This window comes from Aotus nancymaae, unplaced genomic scaffold (assembly GCF_030222135.1).
Source record: "Aotus nancymaae isolate 86718 unplaced genomic scaffold, 86718_ANA_hifiasm-v0.15.2.pri h1tg000025l, whole genome shotgun sequence".
Classification (NCBI taxonomy): Eukaryota; Metazoa; Chordata; class Mammalia; order Primates; family Aotidae; genus Aotus; species Aotus nancymaae.
In genome coordinates this window covers 30,535,077-30,558,968 of record NW_026988438.1, presented here as the reverse complement: position 1 = coordinate 30,558,968, position 23,892 = coordinate 30,535,077, and the positions used below count along the sequence as shown (strand labels likewise).

Genomic DNA, 23,892 nt, shown 5'->3' with positions numbered 1-23,892 from the left:
GTATTGGAAAGGTGAGGGTGGCATATGGTGGCAGGGTGACAAGCAGAAGATGTGCATGTCAAAGTTTTGATCTGGGCTGGACTGTCATCTACCTTCCTCAAACTGTGCCATAAGGCAATTGACTCATTTGTTGGAATGACAAATGGACATGAAAAAGCTTTTATAAAACAGCAAGGTGAAAGAAAAGGTCCCTCACCAATTTTTTATTCTACCCTTGGCTTTGTTAGGACTGTTCAGTTTTTTGTATTTCTAATCTCACTGGCATACTTCAGGTTTTCTGCCTTTACAACCAAGGGGATGAGCTAAGGTGCACATCTATTCTATGCTGGTTCATCTTTTCGGGATTCTGGGCTATCTCTTTTAAAGCTTGCTGTAGGAGAACTGAGTCAACAAAAGCTCTGTGTGGAACCCAACAAATTGTCGCTACTCAGTCACCGTGTTAATGAGAAAAAACAGAATGAACTTGAAAGTAATGTTTTATTGGTTTCTTTGTTTTGTTTTGTCTGTGTGTTTTTATTTTTTTGGCGCATAGTTTTGCCATAGGAAAAGTGTCCAGGAATGACTTTCTCTCCCTTGACTGTATTTTTAGTGCAGTTGCCCATGATCAGGATTTGCACAACACGAAACGTTCAGTGAATATTTGAAAATCCTTTCTTTCCTGTTTCTGCATCCTGTAACCACAGTAACAAGAAATCTTGGGGTAGTAGGAGGTTTTTTAAGACAGCAAATTAGGTTGAATTGTTAATAAATATTGCAAATGAAGTAGAAATGACTGGCTTTGTGTAATGTGATCTTCAATGTGCAAATAAATATGTCCTTTTGTGCAAAACCAATTGAGTCTAAATAGACTGTAGATGGCCGCTTTTGCCGCAAGTTGTTAATTCCTTCCTGCCGCACAGGAGAGGAGAGGATTGGCGAACACCATATTAACATCAGGTGAGAGAGCCCTCTAGCGGGAGACCATCAGGGCGCTCATCAGGGCCGACACTGGAGCAGAAGACAGCTGAGAAGTCACAGAGGGAATGTTAAATTTAGCCCACAGAGTTGAACTGCACCATGTAAATAAACACACTGTGACTTGCCATGTCCTTCTGCTGACTTGGAAGATGTTTACTAACAAATCTGCCCTGTAGAATTGTCAAGAACTTAACTGAGGCATGTCCAAAATTAAAATCATCGTTTTAAGGACGTTACGTTCTTCATAGCCCTCACCTGAAATGCCTGAGCTGGGCAAGGTTGAGGAGCGGGGGATACATTTTGGTAATAAACAGTCTAAATTGGATGAGATGACCCGCCCCTCAGTCCCCAAGGGCAAATGAGGGATGGGGTTTTCTCATCATTCCCGTTGCTTTTTTAAAGAAAAGAACGCACCATTCTCACCCTTGCCTTCCCCAGGGCTCCTCTGGGTTGGGCTGTGAATATTATTGTAATTCAGTGGGTTATCTTCTTATACCTAGAAGGAAAATTACAAAGCATGTTTATTTCCCAAATCCCTGACCATAATGCATACCTGAGGTTGTAATGCCAAATTCATACAAAAATTTTCTTACCCTCTTAGCTACAGCCATGATGTTTCTTTGGTCCTTTATTTCTGTCATTCACTATTTATAAATAAATGAGAGGAGACTTTAAAAATCTCAAAGCTTTGCAGCTTAAAATGCACTCATGATATTAATGGTTTATATGGGATTTTTTTAAAAAGCATATTGTATGGGAAATGCCCTGCCTTTCTAAAATAAATAAATATCTGATATCTCCAGTGAATCATGATTGAGGCTCTTTGCTCACTACTTTCTTGTTGACCATCATTCCTAAGTCCCTCTCAAGGGTTCAGAAGTGTGTTTCCAGGCAACAAGAATCAGACTTTGAAGTCTGTGCCCTTCAAAGCCTGCATAAGTTTCCTAACCCATGCAATAGAGGCCACCAGTGAAGAAGTGGACTCTGCACATTTTAGCCAAAACCACAACTGCCTCTTCTAGTGTGTGACACTAGAGAGCCCATGAGTTTCTAGTCAGCCAACCTGGTTTGTTATTTTTTAAACAGAAAATGGCAATAGCAAGGATTTATAAATCCTATTGATACTCCAGGGACCCTCTAAAGGTCTCAAGTTTTCCTTAAAGGCTGCTCAGCCTGATAAACATGGCCGTTTCTGGACTCTTGGTGGCCTTCGTCTCTGGGGAACTAGCATAGCTGCCCAGTCCTATGCTGTGCATTGCACAATGGCTTAACTCACTGGAGTGTATGCCTCTCTGCCTGGTGCATGTGTACGCCCTTGAGAGCAAAGATGGCTCTTAATATGTCTGCGTCTAGTTCATTCATTCACTTACTCAAGTCATTTATTCATTCATTCAACAGTAGTTATTGAGCCAGACAGATCCTATTCTACTCTTTGGGGATATTTTTGTGAACAAAACAGACAGAATCTTTTTTCCTGATGTGGAGTCCTTGGGGTTAATGAACATTAAACTCATAATCACAAATAGAAATTTTCCACAATGGAAATATAAACATATACCCTGTGATAAATGTGACAGAGGAAAAAGGAATGGCCTTTTTCAGAAAAAGCAGTGAATGGCCTTATTTAGATTTTGGATCAGAAAGGGCCTCTAAAATGGTGATATTTAAGCTGAAACCCAAGGACACATGGTATTCCCGTTATCGTAGGGCTAACAAGTATTTCTTGCTTTGAGAAATGATCCGCCATCTCTAAGGTCACACGGTTGGTATGAACCTTCTCACTGTGAATATTCCTGGCTGTGGCTTCCAGGACAACCCCTTCCCTCCTTTATTTGCCACCAACCTCCCAGTGTTCTTTCTGGTGTTCCCTGGCTCTAATAACCCATGGAAACCTCCACCATGTCAGCTGAAACTACAGCGGAAGTGAAGCAATTATATCTCAAGGCTACTTGTGGAGTTAGGACGAAAGTTTTTCTTGCAAATATATTTATGAAGCATTTAGCACTCCATCAGACACTTACCCTAATAAAAAAGCATATGTCCTTGGTAGCCACAGTGTTGCAAAGTGAAAAGCACATGGCCTTTGGGATTCAGCTGTTCTGGGTTTGAACCCCAGCCCTGTGGCCTCAAACAGACAATTTCTTAGTCTCAGTTTCCTCATCTGTAAGATAAGGGCAAACTCAATTTAAACTCACAAGGTTTTGTGAGGACTAATGTAACAAACCCAGGCACAGAGTAGACAGTCACCAGACATTCACTGTAATCTCCTACATTCCCTTTCTCCACAACTTTCTGACCTCTCTATGTGTCCCCAGTTTCCCCTGAGCTCTTCAGTTCTCGCCTCTGCTACATGATCACATGAAAGCTACCGCCCCTCCTTCAAAGCCAGCTCCTACAGCATGAATCTACTTCCATTAAGAAACACAATGGGCTCAGCATGAGCCACCCAGGACCCAATAGCAAGGAGGATGTGAGTACCTAGGGACTGAGCGAGACTTCAGTCCTGCTCAGGAGAACAGTCCAGGGGATGACAGGGCACAGAAACAACTCCCATCGTCAAGCGGGAAATCAGCCAGGTATCTGGTCCAGAAGGGGACCTGGGGCACCAAGCAGGATGATCATTCAAAAACTGAGAGCAGGGGCCAGGTACTTACAGACAGAAGCCCTGGGGTGAGAGGTATAAGAGAGAGGAAAGAGGGGCTATTATTTAGGGCTCCCTAAGACCTCCATGAGCTCACAAGATAGGCACTTGGGACTGGGTCATCTAAAATAAAGAGTCCATTCTAGGTCAGCAGGGAAAGAGGTGTGAGCAAGGCCCAAAAGTGTCTCTCCCACAGGTAACCTGAGATCAGCCTTGGGAATGGGACGGGGAAGGCAGAGAACTGCAGGAGGAGAAACTGACAGCAGACAGGACATTTTGCTTATCTGAAAATGCTATATGCAATTATAATCAAATCCCTCTTACACCCCTACAGGTAAGCACAGACGCCTCCAGCTTGAGAAAGGCAGATCCGAAAGGCCGGAGTGCACTGTTGGCTGATATCCAGCAAGGAACTCGCCTGCGAAAAGTCACACAGATCAACGACCGCAGTGCCCCGCAGATCGAGAGTAAGTGAGCAGCCCAGCCAGGCCTCCTGTGAGCCAAGGACAGGGCAGGCATGTGAGGCACAGCCAGACACCCCTGGCTGGGGCCACAGCTGCTTCCCAGGACACACATGGGGCCGTCTCAGACCTGCTCATTGGACAGGCCAAGTGGGCAAGAGAACCAGAGCTTTCCTTCCAAATCTGCAAGTGGTTTAGAGCATATCTTCTATCCTTGTCAAATGCTAAAAAGAAGAACTCCACAGTGGGACAACTTTTTAAAAATTATAAAATACACGTAACATAAAATTCATCATTTTAACCTTTTTAAAGTGTTCGGTCAGTACCAATTATTATGTTCACAATGTTGTTGCAACAATCACCTCTATCTAGTCCCAGAACGTTTACATCACCCCCAAAGGAAATTCCATATCCATTAGCAAGTTATTCCCCATTAGTCCCTGGCCCTTGGCAACCTAATCTACTTTCTATCTCTCTGAATTTGCCTATTCTGAAGTTTCAAAGAAATTGAATCATGCACTCTATGGCCTTTTGTGGCTGACTTCCCTCACTTAGCTTAATGTTTTCAAGCTTCATAGATGTTGGAGCATGTATCAGTACTTCACTCCTTTTTATCATTTAATATTTAATTGTATGGACACACCACATTTTGTGTATTCTTTGTAGGGTAACATTTAACGATCACTTACCCTGTGTCAACATAGTCCTCAAACTCAGTGTCAGAAAGTAAAGGGCTTGCTCCAGCATGGTGGCTCACACCTGTAATCCCAGCACTTTGGGAGGCCATGGCGGGCAGATCACCTGAGGTTGGGAGTTCGAGACCAGCCTGACCAACATGGAGAAACCCCGTCTCTATTAAAAATACAAAATTAGCTGGGCGTGGAGATGCATGCCTGTAATCCCAGCTACTTGGGAGGCTGAGACAGGAGACTCACTTGAACCCAGGAGGTGGAGGTTGCGGTGAGCCGAGATCACGCTGCTGCACTCCAGCCTAGGCAACAAGAGCAAGACTCCATCTCAAAAAAAAAAAAAAAAAAAAAAAAAAAAGTGAAGAGCTCAACATTTTTTTTTAATGCAAAATTTTTGTTTTACTTTTCACAAGGAGAAAGATGTATTAAGAATTCTGTTTCAGACGATGATATGACTGAAGCTTGTTGTCTTCTAGAATGTGACAGAGTAAACTGAGTCCTGTGCTCAGGTCAGACAACCTACATTGAATTCTAGTTCTGCAACCAGACAAATCGGGGAGCCTCTTTGAGGCTGTTTGGCCATTGTGAAATGGGGAGACAATACCCGCTCCTTTTTTTTTCTTGGTCAAGATTGTTGAAAGAGGAAATAATACATGCAGAGAACTCTTTAGTACACATCGAGCCCTAATCCAAAAATCCCAAATCTAAAAGTTTTTGAATGTCAACATGATACCTCATGTGGATGATGAAGACGACGTTGTTAACACAGAAGAAAATGTGCCTCCAGATGACATGGTGGAAATGTGTGATAGGCTTATTGAAGGACAAGAGCAGAGTACATTCATAACAGAACAAGAAATCATATAAGTTTACAAAATCAGAGAGGCTTCTGAGACAAAAACCATTGTTAATGAGGCCAATGATTCTGGAGGAAACATTTTTAAAAGCCATCTAGCAGAATGCTTCCTCAACTCTAGAGCACTTACTTCCCGGTTTCTCGGTAGTTTCTAATGTTTCTTCTCACCTAAAACAGTAAGATCCAGTGTACAGTAACCTTTAATCAAAACACAGCATTGCAGGAGACTGAAGGCCTGCCTTTGTATGTTGCTGCTGTGGTCTAACAGCTGATCCGGGTATTCTGGTAGTGCTACCGTGTTGCTTAGTTACTTGCTGTATTAATGGTGTACCATTTTTTTAACTGTTACGTACTTATGTGTGAAGAAGTGTAAGAAACTGCTTATTGGTAGCATGGAAATTCAGTGTCAGGAATGCTGGTGATAGATAAACTACAGATTGTACACATGGGAGGCTGAGATGGTGACACCTTTGCTTTCTGATGGCTCCATGAGCACCAGCTTTGTTTTATGCACAAAATTATTTTTAAATATTGCATGAAATTACCTTCAGGCTATGTGTAAAGGTATATATGAAACAAATAAATTTCATGTTTAGACTTGGGTCCCATTCCCCAAGATATCTCATTATGTACACGTAAATATTTCAAAATCCAAAAAAAATCTGAAATACTTGATCCTAAGCATTTTGGAGAAAGGATACTCACATTGTAATGTATTTATTATTATTATTATTATTATTATTATTATTATTATTATGTCTTCCTGTGTTTTCCTATGATGTGCATGATGGTCATTCTTAAAGATAGTCCTAAAAATGTAGTATATCCCATCTGTAATTATAAATGTCAACATACAAGGATAGACAGATTTTTAAAGAAATATGTTCAACATTGAGTACATTAAAAATTTGTTTCTGGTTACACCCATGATCAAATTGGTTAAGCCTAATTAATAGGTAAATCAATTTCATTGAAACACCCACTGCCTAATCATTCTGATGAGTAAGTAATTACAATATGAATACTCGGAATAATCTGGCCACTTCATCCACCAGTGGGCACTGTGCCCTAATTTCTCTGTGCATATTAGCTTCCGGTTTTAAATATTTTCTGCCAGGAACTCTTTTCTAAGCTGAATATCTTCTCATTTTCTGCAGTTGGTAATCACACATGTCTGGAAGACTGGAGTTAGTGACACCTTTTTTAAGGGGCTCATGATCTTTCTGTTCCATAGATGAAAAGGTGCAGGGAGGTGTAAGGGGTTGAGAGCCTGAGGGCTGGAGAGACAGGAAGGAAAATGCCAAAGCACAAATCATTGCAGGCTTGAACTCCTGTTTGCTGTTCTGATCAGTGCTCTGTGGGCAAGAAGTTAAAATGACCAACTCAGTTAAATCTGTGGGTTTTCCTTGTCTAGTTCTCCATAGCCAAGCTGAAAATAAGGGCAGCTCTACACCTACCACGTTTGGGTTTTCTAATTCAAGGTGCTGCCAGTTGCTCTGTTAGCATCTACAAAATGGTGGTGTTTAGGTCTCTTTGTTTTGGTCACTTTTCAGGGGAGTTGGGCACAAATGGTTCTTTGGTAGGACTGGAGAGGGTGGGGCACGTGAGTCTACACGGTGTCAAAGCAGAGGGTGCCTGGGGAAGATGCTGAGTGAAAGGGTGACATTAGAGGTGGGAGAATGGGAAGGCTGACAAGGGAAGTGTTAGACCAGCGTTAGAGCATGGTCTGAAATGAGACCTGGCTGCTCAGCTCTGCTCTCAAGTCCTTGCCTACTTCCTTCTTCTCTCTAAAGGTTCTAAAGGAACCAACAAAGAAGGAGGAGGTTCTACAAACACACGAAGCGCAAGCACACCCCCGGCCCTGGGAGATCTGTTTGCTGGTGGCTTTCCTGTGTTGCGACCAGCAGGCCAGCGGGATGTAGCAGGTAAGGAAGAATTCATTCTGGCTTCCTTGTGGTCTTTATCTCTTTAGCTTGTGGCACCACCTGGACGATCCGCACATGCCGGTAAGCAACATGCTTTTACTGAACAGTCATGATAGAGTAGAAGACCATGTTCTTGGGACCATAAGCACTGGAAACTTCCAAAGTACAAAATGGTTCTTGAGAAATCTTTTAAATCATCATCTTGTTTAAATTATTCCATTGTAATAGTTGAAAAGTGACCTGCAATGGTGTGTAATGCTTAGCGATGGCGTGATGGTGGCCCAGACTGCAAAATGTATACAGACAGAAGGTTCAAATTATAGTAGAAGTTCATAGTGATATCACTGTGGATGCACTAGCAATGTATGAGTTGAAATGATTCAGTCATCGCATCAGTTAGGTACTGCTGTGTAACAAAATACCCTAAAATGTAAAAGCTTTAAACAATCGTTTTTTTAGCCTACAATTCTGTGGGTTAGAAGCTTAGAGTAGTCTTGGCTGGGTTCCCTCTTGCAGCTATAAAGAACTGCAGGTTGTGTAGGTGACTTTGCTAATCTTATATTTCTCATATTTTTCCAACCTCTGGGGCCTCAACTATAACCACTGGCTTGACTCACCTCTATCCACATGGTCTCTCAGTATCCAGCAGGGCATCCAGACCTTGTTTCCATGCCAGCAGCAGAGTTCCAAAAGAGAAGACAGAAATATAAATAAAGTCTCTTGAGGCTTAGTCTTGGAAGTATTACTAGGAAGTAACTTGGAAGTCTAAGAAGTATCACTTCCTACCACATCCTCTTGGCCAAAGCAAGTCACAAGGATGGGGAAATAGACTTCGCCTCTTGATGAAAGAAACTGTAAAATCATATTTCAAAGATTACAGAATCAGGCATGAGTGGGTAATGAAGGCCATGTTTGTAATCAGTCTACCTCAGTCATTTTTTATTTGGTGGGCATCAGATGTTTTGAAAGTATTGCATTAAAATTGAACAAATATATATTTACTATGAGAAAAAAAAGACTGTTTTTCCTATTATTGTTCTCTTTAACCAGCAAGCTCCAGGAATACCATTAATACAGGAAATATCAAGACCCAAACATTCCTGGTGCCGGATCTTCCATCATGTGAATTTTCTAACTTTTTCAGTGGCCTCTGTGACTGTTTAATGTTATGGGATGCATATGCCTCACTCACCAATAAAAGTCCAGCAAAGACAAAGACTCTAGGATACTTTGAGATCCAACTTGAACCTTCTCAGGGGCCATGTTCATTTCCTCATTTTTGCCTAGGGGTTAGCAGGAAAGGCAGAGCACAAAGTCTTCCTCAATAGAGATAGCGGATATTCTTCAGTGCCCTCTTCTTTTTCAAAATTCCTGAGTGCTATCAAACAAATTTCCTTTGGAATAGAAGGCTTCCATGAATTTCTCTTCATAGAAGTAGAGATGGGAGAAATGGGCCCCAGTCAGGTTTTCATAGGAAGCAGCCAAAAAAAGCCAGCAGGAGTCCTATTGGTCTGCTTGTCTCCAATGGGAGATAAGTGTCAAATGTTTGAGCCACTGTAATGGGGAAGACAAGAACTTACCTCTTTAGAGATGGAAGTCCATAAGGAAGTGACGAATGATGCCTATTACAGGATGGAAACTCAAGGAGAAAGCCACCAGATAAATGCATGGACTGGGTACCATGTCAGGGCAAGGAAAGCTGTGGCTCTCTCCTCCCAGAACTTTCCCGGCAGCCCCTTTCTCATCAGAGGAAGGGACTGGGACCTTTGCTGTCTCTCTGATCTTCTGGCCTACCTTTCTCGGTGGCTCATGCCCTCCCCTTCACCCACGCTGTCCTTGCTGCTCTTCACACACCAGCATGTTGCTGCCACTGGGCACCTGCACTGACTGCTCCCTTGGCCCGAAAGGCTCGTCCCCAGGTTTCCACGTGGCTCCATCTCTCCCTTCCTGCAGGTCTCTGCTCAGGTGGCAGCTGATCAACATGTCCGCGAGGTCTTTACTTATCATCCCATATAAAGGTGCAGTCCCATCCTTTCATTTCATGTCTCCTTTTCCTTGATTTACTTTTCTTGTATTCCTCAGCACCATCTGACATATTATGTATTCACTGGTTTATTTGTTTATTGTCTGTCTTATGCTTCTAAAGCTAAGCTCCATGAAGGTGGGGACTATGTTTTGTTCATTGCCTTAGAAATGCCTGACGCATGGCAGGTGCTCCGGAAATACTTGCTGAATTGCATGTGTGAATGGGTAGTATGGTGGCTGATACCCTTTAGGCACCATAGCACAGTGTCATGCGCTCATGGTACTTTTAGGGACCCATGAAAGTATTTAAATTTCTTTTAAAATCTGAAGAAGGCATGACCTTTTAGGGTCAAAGAATATATTTGTCTTTGTACCAATGCAGTCATGAATATAATTTTTTTTTTAATGGAGAAGAGGCCTACAAAGGCAAAAGTGCCTAGGGTCCCTGGAGTCATAATGTAGCCCAGGCTTAGAGCTCCAAGGGAGTGAGAATTAAAATATGATACAGTGAGTAAACATTATTTCTGGGTTGAATAGAATGTGTAATGAGGCTTCCAAGGTCTTCTGGAAAACACTCAATTTGAGGAAGAATTACTTCCTATTCTGATAAACCTCCAGGTTCTAAAAGCTGAATCCTTTCCTATGGGCACAGCATCCCTGATGCCCTCAAGCTGGCCTTTCCCACCTCCTGGTCTCCTTTGTGCTTCCTTTGAATATCTAGGGCTCGGGTTTCCATTGTGAAGGATGGCCTCCTCCCTTACCTCCCTCAGCTCCCTCGGGGCTCTCTACCTGCTGGAGCTCTCTGCCTGCCGAGGCCCACCTCCTCCCCTTGCCTGCGCTTACACCGTCAGCCCCTCTCTCCCCTGCAGTCTCACCTTCCTCCTTGAGGGGCATGAATAAAAGCCAGGCAGGGACTTGGCCGCCCTTCTGTTGCACGTGTTAGGATAAAAATGAGTTTGCCCACATTTCTCATTTGACTGGGGCTTCATCAGCACAGGATCCCGTACTTTTAACTGACTCAATTTAAGGGTTTTTGAATCTTTGAGACATGGTATCCTCAGTTACTTAAAAGGTTTGGATAGACTATTCAAGGGTAGGCTTTATTCTGTTTTGCAAGAACTTTTATTATCCCTTTAAATGTCATTCAGTCACTGGGAATGTAGGTAGGCTCTGCCTTATTTAGGGAGCTGCCTAGATTCTCCTCGTCATCTTTTTGTATTGTATGGAAACAGGTTTGAGAACTTCTAGGCAGGAATCCCTGAGCTGACGAGTGCTAATACCATCCTCACCCTACCTTAAGAACAGCCATTCCATAATATGGTTGGAATATTACGGACTAGGTAACTGTCACATTATAGCCAGAGGGGATCATATTTGGAAAGCCAGATACCAAGGTCTTGCCTACTTAGCTTCATCTGAGTCACCTCTGCTACGCCATGCTTTGATTGGCCTGGCTTTTGACATCCAGTACTTTAAGTGTATGACTTAGTTACTGATTGGGGTAAACATACAGGAGGAGCAAGTACTGCAAAGCTCAGAGCCCCCGACAGATGCTGGGGTTTCTGATCCGAAATGAAAGCTGCAGGTCCTGTGCTGCTGCACCCAGGAAGTAGTGGGTGGGAGAAAACATTTTTCAAGTGTTGTCCACATGTTGTCATGGGGATTATAAAATACAGGGGAAAGTATACTCCCCAGAAATCCTTGTAAAAAGAGCACTAAATCTGGAAGAAATATTTTAATCTGCCTCCTGAGTAGACAGTGATATTCCAAAGACATCTCTAAGCAGTAATTGCAGAACTTCAAGGCAGTAAACAGCGAGAAGAACTTTTTCTCATTGGAGAGAGGCAGAGGGGAAAAAAGGGTGAGAACTAGCAAAATAGTGCAAGGTTGTGCCGGGTATAGAGGCCCCTCCTGGGACATGCTCCACCCCAGTCTTCCTTGAAGACCAAACACAAATGCTTACCAAGAGCAAATCGTTGCTGTTGAATTTAAAAGAGGAATTGAATTTCAAGTTGGGACAGATGCAAGGAAGGATCTACAGGGTGAGAAAGCTGAGACCCTTGAGAATTAGCGTTAAGTCTTTGGGAAAGGTGGTTTTGAACTTCCAGAAGCCATAGAACTGTGAAGTTCAAGGTCTTTGGAACTAGATTGTCAAGGGCAAGCGTCTCCCTCCTGTCTTAACTTATACATTCAGGGAATCATGAATTTTCTGCTGTCAACACAGAAACAAAGAAAGTCCTGTTCACAACATGCTGGGAGTGAAGAAAACCTCCCTAGCCAGGAGTGCTGGTTGGTACACCCGAGGGTCCAAATTAGAGCATAAGGGCTGAAGGACCTAGCAGGTGTCCGTGAATGAGTGTGAGTGTGGCCTTGCTTAGGAAGGGTAAAAGGCGTCCAGGCAGTCCTGGCCGTCGGTTGGGATACTAGAGGCCCAAGGCAAAGGAGAGCAGAGGTACCATGGATAGGAGGGCTGGAGGCCTGACCTAGGCTTGTCATTAATCCTGGAAAAGACCTTGGGGCTGGTCCAGTTGGTCCTTCAGTGTGACAGCTGCAGCACCTGAGGCTGCACAGTGGACACGAGCAGAAAAAGCGGTCTACAGTGCAGCTCACTGCGGACAGGCTTGAGTGTCCTGAGTGCCGCCTACCCGCGGGGGCTTTTTCTTTATTGCCAAGCTAACCCAGAATCTGTTTCACTTCCAGGTGGCAAAACAGGGCAGGGCCCTGGCTCCCGCGCGCCCTCTCCCAGGCTTCCCAATAAAACCATCAGCGGCCCACTTATCCCACCTGCGTCTCCCAGGCTAGGCAATACCTCCGAGGCGCACGGCGCTGCCAGGACAGCCCCTCCTCGCCCCAACGTGCCCGCCCCGCCCCCTCCCACTCCACCGCCTCCGCCCCCTCCCTTACCCCCACCCCTTCCCTCTTCTTCCCCCAACAAAACTCCGCTGGTGTCCCCATCTGGCCCACTGACCAAAGGGAACCCCCCGGTGGTTGCGCCCCCTGCTCCCTGTGCGCCACCACCTCCACCTCCGCCACCTCCCCCAACGCCACCCCCGCTGCCCCCTTGTCTCAGTGACAAGGCAGTGAAGCCTCAGTTAGCCCCCTTGCACCTCTCGCCCATCCCGCCCCCGCTCCCTCTCCTCCCACCTTGTGGGTATCCCGGGCTCAATGCGGAGCCCGCCAGCCCTGCGCAAGATGTGCAAGAGCCTCCAGCCCCACCGCCCCCACCGCCCCCGCTTCCTCCTTATGCCTCGTGCTCCCCGAGGGCTTCTTTGCCCGCGCCCCCTTTGCCAGGAGTTAATAACAGCAGTGAAACCCCACCCCCACTACCCCCCAAGTCCCCCAACTTCCAGACCCCACTGCAGAAGGCGGGCGCGCAAGCCTTGCCCGCGCCGCCTGCCCCTCCAGGCTCCCAGCTGTTCCTGCAGAAGAAGAGGCACGGCCGACCAGGTAAGCAGCACTGCTTGGCCCAGTGCCTCTGGTGGAGCACGGTAAAATCTTGTTGCGGCCGGGTGCGGCGGCTCACGACTGTAATCCCAGCACTTTGAGAGGCCGAGGCAGGTGGATCATGAGGTCAGAAGTTCAAGACCAGCCTGGCCAAGATGGTGAAACCCTGTCTCTACTAAAAATACAAAAAAATTCCCCGGGCGCGGTCACAGAACGCCTGTAATCGCAACTACTTGGGAGGCTGAGGCAGGAGAATCGCTTGAATCCGGGGGGTGGTGGTTACAGTGTGCCCAGATTGCGCCATTGCACTCCAGCCTGGGCGACAGAGTGAGACGCTATCTCAAAATATGTATACATACACACACACACACACACACACACACAGTCGTTGCACAGGACTTTATTGTTGGAGATATTATTTCAGAGATGGACACTAGGGGTGAGGGAGACTGGGAGACTTGCCCAAAATCATCATGCTGCCTGTAAGCCATGGATCCTGGCCTTAATTCCCAGCCCTTACTAGCTCCACAGCCGTGGGCAACCACTTGGCCTCTCCATTCTCCCTTCTCTTCATCTGTAACATGGGGCTATCCTGCCACCCAGGCTGGAGTGCAGTGGCGGGATCTCAGCTCACTGCATCCTCCACCTTCCAAGTTCAAGTGATTCTCGTGCCTCAACCTCCCGAGTATCTGGGATGACAGGCATGCACCACCACACCTGGCTAATTTTTGTGTTTTCAGTAGAGACAGGGTTTCACCACGTTGGCCAGGCTGGTCTCGAACTCCTGACTTCAAGTGATCTGCCCGCCTCGGCTTCTCAAAGTACTGAGATTACAGGTGTGAGCCACTGTGTCCGGCCAAGAAGAACAAGGCTTTTGATTCAGACGGCTGTGAGTTCAAATCCTGGGTTCCTCACCCACTCCTGTGGAAACTCACACCAAGTTGGGTTTTTGTTTTTTTTTTAATATTGAATTTTTTTATTTGACAAATGGGAATACTAGTAACACCTTTCACATAGGATTATTACGAATAGGAAATGAAAATGTGTCTAAAGGGCTTGCATGTAACCTCAGCTGCAGCAGCATTATTTCCTTACTACACAGTGGGGCAGCTGTTCACCCAGAAGAGGGGCTGCAGTCCCTTTATCCTGTGCATGGGAGCAAGTAAATTCCTCATAGATTTTTGAGCCCAGGAAGGGAAGACCAGCAAGGGAGAGGAAGGCAGTTGGGAGGGAGAAAGGAAGACGGGCAGATGCTGAAGGAACATGAGACATAAGGATGGCGGCTGGTGACTGAGAACGCCTGCCGCAGCCGGAGCGCCTGCATCTGCTCCAGGGTAGTGAGCCCTGTGCCAGGATGGGGATTCGTATCTGGCCTTCTTCTTTGCATCTTTGGATGTGAAACTTGGTTTGTCCATGTTCAAAATAAAGGGCAATTTCTACTTTAGCCTAACTTGGGGGGAAAAGAGAGAGATAGTAATTGTGAACATCTTAGCACAGACAGTAACGATGTAACTGTCATCATTTCAAGAAGCAAAGTGATGTTTGCAGTGCCACTGAAGGAATAAGCAGCAGCGGAACCCCTGCGTTGATGTGCCAGGACAGTGGGTTTTTAGTTGCCAGATGAACCATATAGGAAAGTATTGGCAAAGGAGAGAGTGAGCCTCTCTCAGGCATGATCAGAGAAAGCTGGAGGAAGTAGGTTGGATTGGAGTTAGGCCCTGGTGGGCAAGTAGGATTAGATGGCCTGAAAGGAGAAACAAGCATTTGCAGTGCTGGAGAACCAGTGTGAGCAGGGACACAGGGGCAGAACAAGCCCCTGACCCTCTTCAAGCCTTCCTCTGGCCTGTCCTACAGACAGCCCTTTCTGTTCTTACCACACTTTAGTGATTGCCCTGCTTTGGGCTGTACCCGATGATGAAGGTTATCACCATCATTAATATTATTGCAGCAGCTAACATTTGTTGAGCACTTACTACATGCCACTCAACTTAAATTCAACTCATTGAATCTTCTCAATACCCCTGGGAAGTGGCTGTACTATTATGACTCCTATCTTACAGATGAGGAAACTAAAGCACAAAGAGGCTATGCTACTTATCCCAATGTGAGAACTGCAATTCATTGCCAAACAGGTTGACTCCAGAGGTTGCCTTTTTACTCACTATGTCATATTCCATCTGAAGATCGAAATGCCTAACATCTCACATAAGGTTATAGCATCCACCATTCCCATCCGTGTGTCTGAATACATCATCATCTTCTCTGTAAGGGGCCGGTGGGGGAAAGCTAAATCCGCCTCCAGCACCCCCTGCAAGATCACCCACCACAGAGCTTTCAAGCAAGAGCCAGCAGGCCACAGCCTGGACCCCGATGCAGCAGCCTGGGGGTCAACTGCGAAATGGAAGCCTGCACATCATCGGTAAGTGGGGTGTACCCTGTGCCGGGATGGCTGCCGGTGGGAAAGTGACTCTCCCAACCTCTGGAGAGAGAGTTTGCCGGCCACAGTGCTGTCATCTCAGGGTGCATGCTTCTCCATGAACAGACTCACTCCAGCACTAACCAGCCCACAGGTCCTGTGCAGTAGGGTTTCTTTCTAGGCTTTCTGCATAGTTTCAAGGCCCACTCTCTAGCTTTCTGATTCAGATTAGAGAAAGGGAAGAAAACCAACATGTAAATTGTGTGTGTATGTGTGTGTGTGTGTGTGTGTGTGTGTGTGTGTGTCTCTCTATGGAGAAATCAGTGCATAAGCCTGAAAGAGTAGAGTGATCTGGATAAGGAGAAAGAATAAATAGAAGGTCCACCAGGCAGAGGGACAGTTCGAGTGTTAAGTATAGAGATAGGAAGGAAAGTCACCTGGGGTCAGATGTGAGGCCACAGAATCTTTGGATCCCTTCTGTGTGCTGGGCTAGTGTCCATCAGAGGCCCAGGTCACAAAGTAGGGGTTCAGCCCATGAAAGGGCCACAGGAGCCCTCCCCTGCTGCCGACAGAGCTCAGAGCAGAAGCGGTTTGCTTTGTGGAACTCAGGTCCCACCCTAAACACAGGCCATGCTCCTCCACTCCCCAGCCATTCTGCCCACCTCTTCCTCCCCTCCAAACCCTCCCAGGAGCTTGTCAGGTGCTGCAGGCTGCTGGGGCTTTGCCAGTCCCTTGTTGGCACCAGCGTCCCTGCCTCTGATTCTGGACCCTGGAGAGCCCTGTGCCACTTCCACCCCTTTAGCAGCTTCCTTAAGGTGTTCTTGGTTGGAGTATATTCGGGTGGGTGACAGGGAGTGACTGGATTTCCCTCTTCCTGCTTCCCTGCATCCCAACCAACCAGTAAAACTTAAGAGGTTAGTGGATGTCTTAGGGAGAATGGTCATTAAAATTCTTGCACCTAGCAGGCAAACAGAAAATAGTGGATGCAGTCAGAGTAATCTCTGTGCTCCTGGAAATGATCAAAACTTGGGTCATGACAGTAACCTGAGTAACTCTTTCCATTTCCCATGTGTCCAGATGACTTTGAGTCCAAATTCACGTTCCATTCTGTGGAAGACTTTCCCCCTCCGGATGAATATAAACCATGCCAGAAGATTTACCCCAGCAAGATCCCCAGAAGTAAGTACCACCTGGATAAGTCTCCTGGCATTCTCGACCCTCCAAAATTAGGCACCTGGTGTGCACTGATTGGTCACAGACTGTCTAAAGGATGACATCGTGATTTCACTGTACTGCTGCAAGGATGTAGCACTGTGCATAGTTCTGGAACTTCCAGAACATTGATTTCTCCTGATACCTAAGTGTTCATATAGAGATTTTTACAGAATACCGAGGGTAACTGCCATCATATTTGGAGGCCTAAACTTAGCACTCATCCCTCTTCTCTCTGGGGCTTTTGATAAGGGAACTACACACCCTAGACAACAGCAAAATAGGATATAGGAGCTTTGCATCAGTTGCTGAGGAAGAACCTGAAAACTGCTAATTCAGAACTCTGGCAAACCATTAAATGGAGAATGTCCTTAGGTCAATGGTTCTCAACCTTGGCTACATATTAGAATGACCTAAGGAGCTTTTATAAATCCTGAAGGCCAGGCTACATCTAAACCACATAATCAGAATATTAATACCTAGGTGTCAGGATTTTTAAAAGCTGCCAGGTGATTCCAATGTACAGCCAAGGTTGAGAATCACAGCCCAGTAAGGGCCTGCCTCCTCCTGATTTCATTGTGTGGTCAGACTTTAAAAGGGGACATTTAACCCAGCTTACCTGTTCAGCCTTAAGAGTAGAGAGAGAAGCCAGGCATACATTGCTCACACCTGAAACTCCAGCACTTTGGGAGGCTGAGGCAGGAGGATCAAGAGTTCAAGACCAGCCTTGTCAACATAGCAAGATGTCATTTCTACAAAATATTACCCAGGTGTGGTAGTGCACACCTGTAGTCCAAAGGTGGGAGCCTGAGGTGGAAGGATTGCTTGAGCCCAGGAGTTGGCAGCTACAGTGAGCTATGATCATGCCACTACATTCCAGATTGGTGACAGAGCGAGACTCGGTATCCAAAAAAAAAAAAAAGAGAGAAAGAATGAGGTGGAGGAGCCAATTCTTGCCTGGTACTGGGCCAATCAGATTGGGCAGCAGCCTAAGTCAACACTATGGAGTAAGGGTCAAATGTGTTCCCACCCCACAGTACAGACATCTGTTGACGCAAATGGAGAATCACTGTCCAGGGTTAGCCTAAGACCAGGAATAGTGAGCCAGGCTCTTTGCCCGTCTCCTTTCAGAGGAAACTTAGTGAAGTCCCTTCTGCAGAACTCAGCTTCCTGCAGCGCAGAGGGAACACAAGCCTACCCTGTGCTCAGGTGGAGGGGGTGCAGGCCTGCCCGTGCTCAGGTAGAGGGGATGCAGGGCCCTGGGCTCAGGTGGAGGGGATACAGAGCCCTGTGTTCAGGTGGAGGGGGGCAGGCCTGCCCTGTGTTCAGTGGGAGGGAACGTGGGCCTGCCCTGTGTTCAGATCAGGGGAATGCGGGCCTGCCTTGTGCTCAGGTGGATGTCCATTTCAGGGTCCGCTGGGCACATCTCTCTCTGATGGCCTATGTGACTGTACACCTACTATTTGAAGGTGTACATGAAGGCCCAGCAAAAGACAGATGCTATGTCCATCTCCCATCCCTGCTCAGTTCAGCAAACTCACATGAACCGCCTGTCATACAGCAAGCACCCTACAGGCACCAGAGGCTGCAAAGTGCAAGAAACAAGGTCTCCATCATCCGCCCACCACACACACTCCTTAGATGAGAATTAGAACCCATAAGAGTGTCTTTTTTTTCTTTTGAGATGGAGTTTCACTTTTGTTGCCCAGGCTGGAGTGCAGTGGCGCAATCTCGGCTCACTGCAACCTCCATCTCCAGGGTTCAAGTGATTCTCCTGCGTCAGCCTCCCGAGTAGCTGGGATTAATCAGTGATTGTTTAGAGTGCCAAGGGCACTTCAGTGGGCACAGGGGTACAGGTGGATGCTGGGGGCCTGAAGGTCAGAGAGAGGGTCACAGTTCTACGTGGGTGGGAAGTCATCCAGGCCGAGGACAGGACAGACCCAGGAGAGAACATGATAGTGCTTGGTGCATATAGGAACCATATGTCCCACCTGGTACGTCAGGGCCCAAGGTGCCTGGCTGGAGTAACACCACACAGGCTGCAGCAGGTGCAAGGCTGGGAGTGTGTGTCCACATACAACACCCCTCTTCCCATCTTGTGAAATATGCATAGGAATCAGCTCAAGAAAGACCTAAGTGTTCATGTTCTAATTGGAGGACACAGCTTAGGTTCCCCAGCAGCAGACCTCCTAATACTGCACCCAGAATTAGGCTCCTTTACTCCCCCAGGCAGCGTGACTCACACATGAGGAAACTGAGGCTGGCCCCTGTAGTCACAGAGTCTGCTTCACAGGACTTTCCACATGGCAGGGAGAGCACAGCCAAGGGACCCCCTTCATCAACAGGTGGCCAGATCTCAGAGTGGGCCGGAAGGAGCCAGGCTGCAGGTGGCTGCCTGCACACGAGCCCACAGGGACAAGGAAGTAAGTGTGCCTCCTAACAGGCTGTGTCCCGCCTAAGGCATTGGAGCCGGAACCTGTAAGCAGGGAAGAACTGTCAGTGAAAATACTAAACGATGATTCCAGGGCCGTCGTGGACCTTGCTGTGGATGTTGTGGATGTTGTGCCTGGCACTGTTCTAGGTGCTTTGCATACCTTATCATTCGTCCTTAATGGAGAGGGTTTCCAGACAGGGAAAAGGCCAACTGACTTACCTAAAGCCTCACAGCAGATTAAAGCCAGAACCAGGAATTTTGAACCCACATCTCTCTGAACCAGGGCCAGTTCCATTTGGCCATAGTGAACTCTGAAAGGAACATGATGAGATGCAGGTTGAGACAGATAACCGGTGGCTGGTTCAGAGGAGGCAGAGACCAGGGTCAGGGAACCTGTTAGGCAGCTATTATAACAGTCTATGCTGAGAGGCCAAGGCGGGCAGATCACCCGAGGTCAGGAGTTTGAGACCAGCCTGGCCAACATGGTGAAACCCTGTCTCTACTAAAAATACAAAATTAGCCGGGCATGGTGGCACACACCTGTAATCCCAGCTACTTGGGAGGCTGAGGCAGGAGAATTACTTGAACTTGGGAGGCAGAGGTTGTAGTGAGCTGAGATCATTCCACTGCACTCCAGCCTGGACAACAAGAGCAAAATTCAATTAAAAAACAAAAAAAAAAGAGTCTGTGTGAGGGAGGATGGATGGAGGAGGTCCTCAGAGTGATCATGGTTTGGGGAACCAGGCCCAGATGGGACCAAGGAAAATGGAGGAGCCAGGGTCCCAGGAGTGCCTGCCTTGGGCTGGATGGAGGATGTGACACCAAGAGGGAACTGGAGGTTTCAGGGGGAGGCAATAGGATTCCTGTCATTTATGGTGAGGGCAGGTGGCTGGAGGGGTACAAGGGGGAGATGCCATGTGGAAGGTGGGGTGCAGCGTACACAGGTCTGGGACTGATGAGGTGGGGCAAGGGCGAGGACTTGATTTGCTGGCCATTAGTTTAGAGATGGAAATATAGAACAATGAGGGACATGGCCATGATGTCAACCAGGTGCATGAAGTAGTTCTATCTGTGTGACAGGAAGTTATAAACCATGAATGAGCAGGGTCAACTCAGTCCCTCCCAGACATCCAGGTCCCTGGAAGCATTTAATAAACGGGATTTGACCTTGGTGACCTAGACAGACAGCTGAGGGAGAAAGTAAGGAATTTCTTTTATTATACTGTCTCCAAGTTGTAAATCAAGAATGTATACTGTTTTTCTTAATTCAGTATACTTATTGGCAGTATTGAAATAACTGTGCCCTTGGAACATGTACAAGTACAGAATCCCAGCTACTGGCTCATTCAGGCTCCTTTCCTTTCCCTGAGCCAGGGTTTGCTGACTGGCCATGTTCATGCCACAAGCCCCACAGCTTTCCCTTACACCCACCTGGCCCCTGAAGGCTTTTTAGTTGTGACCTATACCCTAAACGAGAGGTCAGCAAACATTTTCTGTAAAGGACCAGAGAATACATATTTGAAGCAATGTAGGTCTCGATTGTTACTCAGTTGTGCTGATTATTAAATGAATCAGCAGCCATAAACAATACAGAAACGAATGGGCATGGCTGTGTTCCAATAAAATTTTATTTACAAAAACAGGTGAGGGCTGGATTTGGTCCACTGGTCATGTTTGCTGATCTGCCCTAAACCATTCCAGAAAACAGATTCCTAAAAACCTCTTTTGGCTCTTCAGACTTTCTCAGTAATGTGCTGTGGGGTCCTTCAACCTTCAGATGCAGTCAGTTCTAATCTACAGCTAGCTGCATTTTATGCCCCTGGTGCTCACTCACACCCGCAAGAAGAGAAGAAAAGCTACACCCCCTCACCACACACAGCTTGCCAGGAGGGTGCAGTTGGCAGTCTGTGCACCAAAAATAATCTCCTGATGTTTACAAAGGAGCAGGTTTTTTAAAAAGCCTATTAAATGAACTGACATTGTATAGACTAGAAAGGGCAATTTCAAAATTCAGATACTGTTTTAGATTGATGTGGCATCGGTGGACACAAAGTACTCCACCAGCCTCCCAGCGAAATTAAATATGCATGTGTTTGTCATCCCTGTGAGCCCTAGTGCAGAACCTTGTTATTTACATTAGTGTCAATCAGATCTAGGGAATGCCTGTCTGACTACATTTCTCCTTACCAGTTTTCTTCTTGCCCACTGTTGACCTGGCTCCCCAAGATTAGATTTCTTCGTGGTCTGGGAGACAGTGTTGGTTCCATCAGATGAGTGTGTGCTGTGGTAGCCTTTGTGTTCTCTGTTCCCGCCTGTTTGTTTGCTGTCTCTCCTGACGCCCCGCCCCTGACACACACACACACAGACACACAGGCATGCACACACACTTAGTACTTCCACTAGCCATCACCATTGTCTCCACTCTGCAGGTGTTTGCTATTTTCTTCCATTGCTTGAATGGCTTTGCTTAGTTTTGTGTGGGGTTTTTTTGTTTGTTTGTTTTTGTTTTGTTTTGTTTTTTTGAGACAAAGTCTCACTCTGTCACCAGGCTGGAGTGCAGTGACATGATCTCGGCTCACTGCAACTGTTATAACTGAGCTAGTTGTATGGGAAGCACCACATTCTAAAATCTGACTGTGAGTCCTTCATTGCCAGCGACAGAGAACTCATGCTCAAAATCTCTCAGCCGAGGAAGGGGTGTGATTTCCTTTTATATGTAGATCAGGGTAAGGGGGGGCAAAGCAGAATTTTACAGCAGAATGAGCAAGTTAGGGGAGGAGGCTGGTAACTAGGGGGCAGGAGTCTCCCATGATTGTTAACTAAGGAGGGTATACAAGCAGTTTCCATGATTGCTGGTTACCAAGGGGGGCATTTTGGTACTTTCCACATGATCAATTAAGGGGATATTCACAATAGCAGGTGCGCTTGTGAAGCAGGGTATGGTTACAATGGTTATATGTTTCTATAGTTCTAAGCATGACATGACCCAGCACTGTGTGACCCAGGTATGCACTCAAGGGAGGAATGTTGGGGCGGGAGTGGTGGGAGAAGCCAATATGGAGTCAGTCAGGCTCACTTCTAAGATGGAGGTAGTTTGGTTCACTTCACAACCTCCACCTCCCAGGTTCAAGCCATTTTCCTGCCTCAGCCTCCTGAGTAGCTGGGCCTACAGGCATGCGCCACCATACCCGGCTAATTTTGTATTTTTACTAGAGACGGGGTTTCACCATGTTGGCCAGGCTGGTCTCAAACTCCTGACCTCAAGTGATCTGCCCGCCTCAGCCTCCTAAAATGTTGGGATTACAGGCGTGAGCCACCATGCCCAGTCTAGTTTTTTTTTCCCTAATATTTTAAAAATAAATTAGTTTCCTCAATAAGTGAAATAGATAATTACCATTATGACCCATCAATTCCACTCCTGGATATAGGCTTCAAAGAACTTAAAAGTAATGTTCAAACAATAGTTTGTACACAAATGTTCATAGCAGCACTATTCACAATAGCCAAAAGGTGAAAATAACTGAAGCAAAATGTGGTGTAGTCATACAATGGCATATGATTTCACAAGAAATAGGATGGAAGCACTGATACATTGCTACAACATGGATGAACTTTGTGTTCATTTGTTCTCACATTGTTATAAAGAAATACCTGAAACTGGGTGTATATAAGAAAGAAGTTTAATTGGCTCACAGTTCTGCAGGCTGTACAGGAAGCATAATGCCAGCATTTGCTTCTTGGCAAGCCTCAAAGCTTCCAGTCATGGTGGAAGGCGAATGAGGAGCTCTTGTGTCACATGACGGAGTAGAGCAAGAGGGAGAGTATTTGGGGGAGTGCCACACACTTAACCAGATCATGCAAGAATTCACTATCTCGAGGACAGCATCAAGCCATAAGGGATCTGCCCACATGACCCAGGCATCTCCAACCAGACCCCACCTCTAAATTGGGGATCACAGTTCAACATGAAATCTCAGGCACATATTCAAACTATAAAAAATATTGAAAATATTATATATATATATGCAGGCACATATTCAAACTATATCAAACCTTGAAAATATTATGTAAGCAAAAGAATCCAGAAACAAAAGGCCACATATTGTATAATTTCAATTAGATGGAATGACCAGAAGAGGCAAATCCACAGAGACAGAAAATAGATGAGTGGTTTCCAGAGACAAGGGGATGAAGGGAATGGTGAGTGAGTACTGATGAATGTAAGGCTTCCTTTTGGCACCCAGGGCAACAGAGCAAGACCCTGTCTTTACAAGAAGTTTTTAAAAATTAGCCAGGCGTGGTGGTGTGCTCCTATAGTCTCAGCTGTTGGGAAGGCTGAGGCAGGAGAATCATTTGAGCCCAGGAGTTTGAGGCTATGGTGAGCTATGATTGTGTCACTGCACTCTAGCCTGCACAGCAGTGAGATCCTGTCTCTGAAAAAATTTTAGGCTGGGCACAGTGGCTCATGCTTGTAATCCCAGCACTTTGGGAGGCCAAAGCAGGTGGATGGCTTGAGCTCAAGAGCTCCAGACCAGCCTGGGCAACATGGTGAAATGAAACCCCATCACTATAAAAAATACAAAAATTAGCCGAGTATGATGGCTAATTTAGCCTGTCTCAAAAAAAGTTTTTTTTTAAGTTTTCCTTTTGGGGTGATAGAAATATTTTGAAACTATATAAAAGTGATGGTTACACAACACTGTGAATATAATAAATGTCACTAATGGTAAATTTTATGTGTATTTTACAACAATAAAAAGAAAGTGAACAAAAACTGTCAGTAGGAATTTTGGGAAAAATGCAAAGGTCACAAGTAGTTGTTAACATAATGA

The 23,892-nt window shown here is 46.1% G+C and overlaps 1 protein-coding gene across 2 annotated transcripts in view; it reads left to right on the top strand.

Moving 5' to 3' along the window:
* WIPF3 (WAS/WASL interacting protein family member 3) overlaps positions 1-23,892 on the top strand; it is a 108,066-nt gene that overhangs the window by 71,664 nt on the left and 12,510 nt on the right. For both annotated transcript variants that reach the window (XM_064380522.1, XM_064380523.1), the window contains exons 3-7: positions 3,933-4,065; positions 7,398-7,529; positions 12,255-13,001; positions 15,268-15,417; positions 16,492-16,593. In XM_064380522.1, the coding sequence (XP_064236592.1) occupies positions 3,933-4,065; positions 7,398-7,529; positions 12,255-13,001; positions 15,268-15,417; positions 16,492-16,593 (1,264 nt within the window). The remainder of the gene's footprint in view (positions 1-3,932; positions 4,066-7,397; positions 7,530-12,254; positions 13,002-15,267; positions 15,418-16,491; positions 16,594-23,892) is intronic.